This window comes from Colias croceus, chromosome 26, assembly GCF_905220415.1.
Source record: "Colias croceus chromosome 26, ilColCroc2.1".
Taxonomy (NCBI): Eukaryota; Metazoa; Arthropoda; class Insecta; order Lepidoptera; family Pieridae; genus Colias; species Colias croceus.
Window position 1 is genome coordinate 1,489,437 of NC_059562.1, and position 4,746 is coordinate 1,494,182.

A 4,746-nucleotide genomic window follows, 5' to 3' on the forward strand; every position below is an offset into this window, starting at 1 on the left:
TTCAGCCATTTGTCAAATATTGAACAGAAGTGCCAAATGCTGGTGTTGCCAGTGTTCATAAACAACCAAAAGCATTTTGGAGGACCTAATTTGTTATGAAAATGTTATAGTTATGTACATATTTTAGCAGACAAAAGGGGTGGGCGGAGAAGGCAGGCGCGGACGAGCCTCTGCGCCAAACTTTTGATTAATGAACAGATCGTTGAAAAGTTTACTTAGGTACTTGAGCTAAATTACAAATATTCAAAACATTGTAAACTTGACTTTCGTTTGAACTCGCCGTGTGTAACATTTTGATTTTATAGAAGTTAGTATTTTTCGCTATGAGGAATTGTACATTATAGACAAATGGAAATTAGCTATTCATTATACATGAAAACATCGTGCTAGTTGCATATTCATGAATATTTAAGTGGTTTCAGATTCCTTGTTATAGGCAATTTACTACGTGTCCTTTCTGTAGGCACCAAATACGATACAATAATATAGTGACTTTATTATATTATATTATTCAATACAAGCTCATTTTACATACTTATAAACAGACAGATAAATTATTTAAACCATTATTACAATATATATTATGTAAAAGTAGGTACATCCTAAGACAAATCATAAAACAATACCAGATGGCGCTATTTTAGCTTAGATCCACAGCTCCCATACTATATATTCTACCATACTACATACAATATAATTTATATCATATTAATCATATTATTAAATAAAGAAGAAAAAAATATATAACAGTGATTAAATATAATGATTTCAAAAACTAATGCCAATATCTGAAGAAAGACCGAAGACGGTATAAGGAATAATTTATTTACCAAGCATTTTTTTATTAGACCTAAGTAATTTAACATAACGAATTTAAATTCAAAGAAAAACATTTAGAAAAAGGTATTTTATTGCGAGTACGTGTTATATTTTAATAATCATATTAGAATTGGCATAGCGTAACTTCCTGAAGCAAGTTCTTTTCGCGATAGGCCGCGATAAACTCGACTACCACTTATCTTTATCGTGCGCCTTCAATAAATAAAGTGTAAAAAACGAGATAAAGCCAAGGTACCTTTAGTTTGCTGACGTGACTACGGTATGCATTTACGTAGGTATGTCTAAAACAAAACCAGCGTTTTATTTAACCAATTTACGTATTGTGTTTCCAAAGGCTACCCTTAGCGTTCCTGTGATACTGTAATACTTACGTATTTATGAAATAATATTCGAATAAACATTTATGGTTATATGCGATTTCATTACACTAATTACTATTACAGTAGTCAAAAGAAATAACCTAATTATAAGGGAAGGAAAACGGCATAATGAAAAACTAACAAGATGCAGATCTACTGATGTTCTCTATGAATGAGAAGAAAATTAGTGATATATGGTATCTAGAAATATATATTTTTTAAATTAATTTTAAATAAACTCACTACTCCCTGATTTGGCTTTAAATTTCAAGCTTTATTTGGATATCTTATATCAGAATTCTGGATAGCATTATTAATTCCTAATCAACCAATGAAGATCATGGAGTTGTCGAGGAAAAATCCGTTGAACAAAAAAAATATTATGACTCATACATACGTAGTATATTATTATTAGTCTGTGCTCATACCTTAAAGTATAATACAAATAAAAATTTATTGGTTGATAACAAAGACATTATTTTATCAAAATAAGTACTTATCTAAAATTTAGTTACCTTGAAACAGTAAAAATTGTGTAAATATACGTACAGATCATAATACATATTATAACAAAAAAAAATGTAATATAAATAAACCTTTGGATTAGAAAATATTTCTAAAAAAGCGAAGTGAATTGGTTCTGAATTATAAAAATATTAAGTATTCAAAGTTGAACTACCTACGTTGGTTACTTTAAGAATTATTATAAGTGTAATTTTATCTCAAATATTACTCTATATTGCTTATCAGATAAGATTTAATGCTGCTAAATCGTAGAAAATTCTGATAATACTATTTTTTGATACTCAAAGAACAATATAGGTACCTAGTATGCTTTATTATGTCATTAAATAAGTGTTTAATTCGATACGATTCGTTTCTTATTTTTCACTGATAAAAATCTGGGGGCACGGCAGTGCCCCCGCCAAGTCGAGCAAAAAAAAAGCGGCACGGCCGTACCATCCTTTTCTCGAAGCAATTCGGGCCTTTTTCGACCCCCTATAATTCGGTTGTGGATAAAGCAAGAAACCTGAATCTTCAGTAACTAATCCGGCATTGTATAAACACGGAATATTTAAAATTTCAGTCAATTTGAACCAGTAGTTTAAGAATGACAACTTGTTAAAGTTTCTAAATTTTGTCACTCACTGACTCACCGATCATCAAAAGTCCAAGGCACTTCTAGCAGACTTAGAAGCTTCATATTTGGAATACATATAGATTTTAGTGTCTTAATCATGGGAAAACTTAAATATTTTGTAATTTCGGTCCAGTTTTCCAAATACACCAACTGCATCAATAACTTTGTAATCCCATATAAATATATGGGATTACAAAGTTATTTATGCAGTTGGTGGTTGGTGGTGGTTATAAATTTAATAGGTGTAGATAGGTATACCTACCATATGAGGCAAGGGAGGGGGTATAGGGTGGGTAAGGGTATGTTTAGCCCATGAAACTGAACAACATTATTACTTGTAAAATGGTCGACGTAATGAAAAACACATGATTGGACATGTCTTGAAGTACGAAAATCTAATAAAACAATATATTATAATTTAAATCTGTTATATATAAATTGTTGGCGCGACTAGCCTCCTTACAGACAGATTTCAGAGAATCAATATCGCTGAAGAAGAAGAGACTGATCTTCACAGTATGATCGCAAAACCGAATGTAGATCAAAAAAGAGTCTTTGATATGATCATAAATAAAATGGACACTACTGATAATAGCGCTGACGTTTTACGCTGTTTCGTCAGCGGAATTGGTGGCACTTGTAAGAGCTTTTTAATAAAAACCCTAAAGGTTTGGGTTAAGACGCATTTAAACAAAAAAGTGGCAGTTAGTGCTCCAACAGGCATAGCTGCCTTCAATGTAAATGGATTGACAATACATAGACTATTGCAGCTGCCTGTGGAACACAAGCAAACACCAAAGTACAAACCACTTTCTGATGAAGTACTCCAGGTTTTGAGATCAGATTTGAAAGAAGTAGTGTTGTTTATCATAGACGAAGTGTCGATGATATCCAATGTTACTTTAACATATTATATTCATTTACGTTTGTCTGAGATATTCGACACAAGTGACGATCAGAACGGGTGGTTTGGAAAGAAACATCTTGTAGTTTTCGGGGATCTCTTACAACTTCCACCGGTAAGAGAAAAGTCACCTTTTGAAAAATTGACAAATACTGAAACTAACAAATTGCTAGGTTCCCTCAGTATGCCCAATCTGTGGATTGAACTGTTCACATACGATGAACTTACAATTAACATGCGGCAGATTAATGATTCTGACTTTGTTGATATGCTAAATAGAATTAGATTAGGTGTGACTACAAAAAAAGACCGCGAGTTACTCTCGACTAGATTATTAACTCTCAAGTCCGATTCAAATGAAAACAGATTAACTGAAATAATTAAACACCTCTCGAAACTTCCTGATGATACCGTTTGCTTATTGCCTACAAAAAATATGTGTCAACAATTAAATACTGCAATGCTAAGATCTCTCCCACATCCTGAAATAAATCTTATAGCTATAGATAGCATTGATTGTCCCAGGTACCTAACAAAAAGAGCTCGTGAATGTATAAAAAAATATGAAGACGATGCTTCTATGACTGCAGGTCTAGAAAAGAACATAATTATAAAAATAGGCGCAAAAGTCATGTTAAGGCGAAACATTGACGTGAGTCTCGGTTTAGTTAATGGATCTATCAGTATAGTGCGAAAAGTAAAGGTTGATCCTGAAAATTCAAAAATAATTAAGAGAATATATATCACATTTAATAATGAACCTAATGCATACGAGCTTGGTCCGGTCAAAACTAAATTTGAAATTATTAATAGAGCTTATGTTCATCGCGAACAATTTCCCATATGTATAGCCTATGCTATAACTATACATAAAAGTCAGGGCCTAAGCCTAAGTAATGCGCTGATGGATATAGGTTCTGCAGTGTTCACATCCGGTCAAGCTTACGTGGCACTTTCGAGAGTTACAAGTCTGGGCGGTTTACATCTCATTAATGTCGACTTTGGAAGTATTAAAGCGCAGGAATCATCAATTTGTGAATACAACAGATTAAGAAGTATTTACCGTCCAGACTTGTCAAAAATTGAGACATCAAAGCCTCCGAGAAAAGCCCATAGAGACAGGGAGTGGGCTTTGAGAAAAACTGTGGCTGAAGCTCAAGAAGTAGTACCGGAAAAGAAAAAGAGGAAGACTACATATAAAAATAAGAAATATCATAAGACCTTTAACAAAATTCGTTAGAAGTAGATGGTATCAAAAAGAAAGGCTCTACAAAAAGAAGTGAGATCCCATCAAAAACATCCTGTAAAAAACCCAAGTCTCGCAGCTCAGTCTTTCTACCGTCAAAAGTTGTGAGATCCATGTAATACCAAGTCGGTTAATCTATTTAGTGTCTACTTGAAGGACCTTCTGTCTTAAGTTATTACATAAGTTATTATCATGCCAATATTAAAAATATTTAACGTTTTAATAACTCAGGCCCCGGAACCACAGACACAATAGA

General features: G+C 32.8%; 1 protein-coding gene across 1 annotated transcript; it reads left to right on the plus strand.

The window, feature by feature from the left end:
- The first annotated feature begins 2,915 nt into the window (after window positions 1-2,915).
- LOC123703376 (ATP-dependent DNA helicase pif1-like) lies at window positions 2,916-4,484 on the plus strand. Its single transcript, XM_045651291.1, has one exon. It carries the CDS (start codon window positions 2,916-2,918, stop codon window positions 4,482-4,484), a length of 1,569 nt encoding a protein of 522 aa, XP_045507247.1.
- Window positions 4,485-4,746: the final 262 nt, after the last annotated feature.

Coding starts and splice junctions, on each gene's coding strand:
- LOC123703376 (XM_045651291.1), top strand. CDS start 2,916: ATGGACACTACTGATAATAGCGCTGACGTTTTACGCTGTTTCGTCAGC.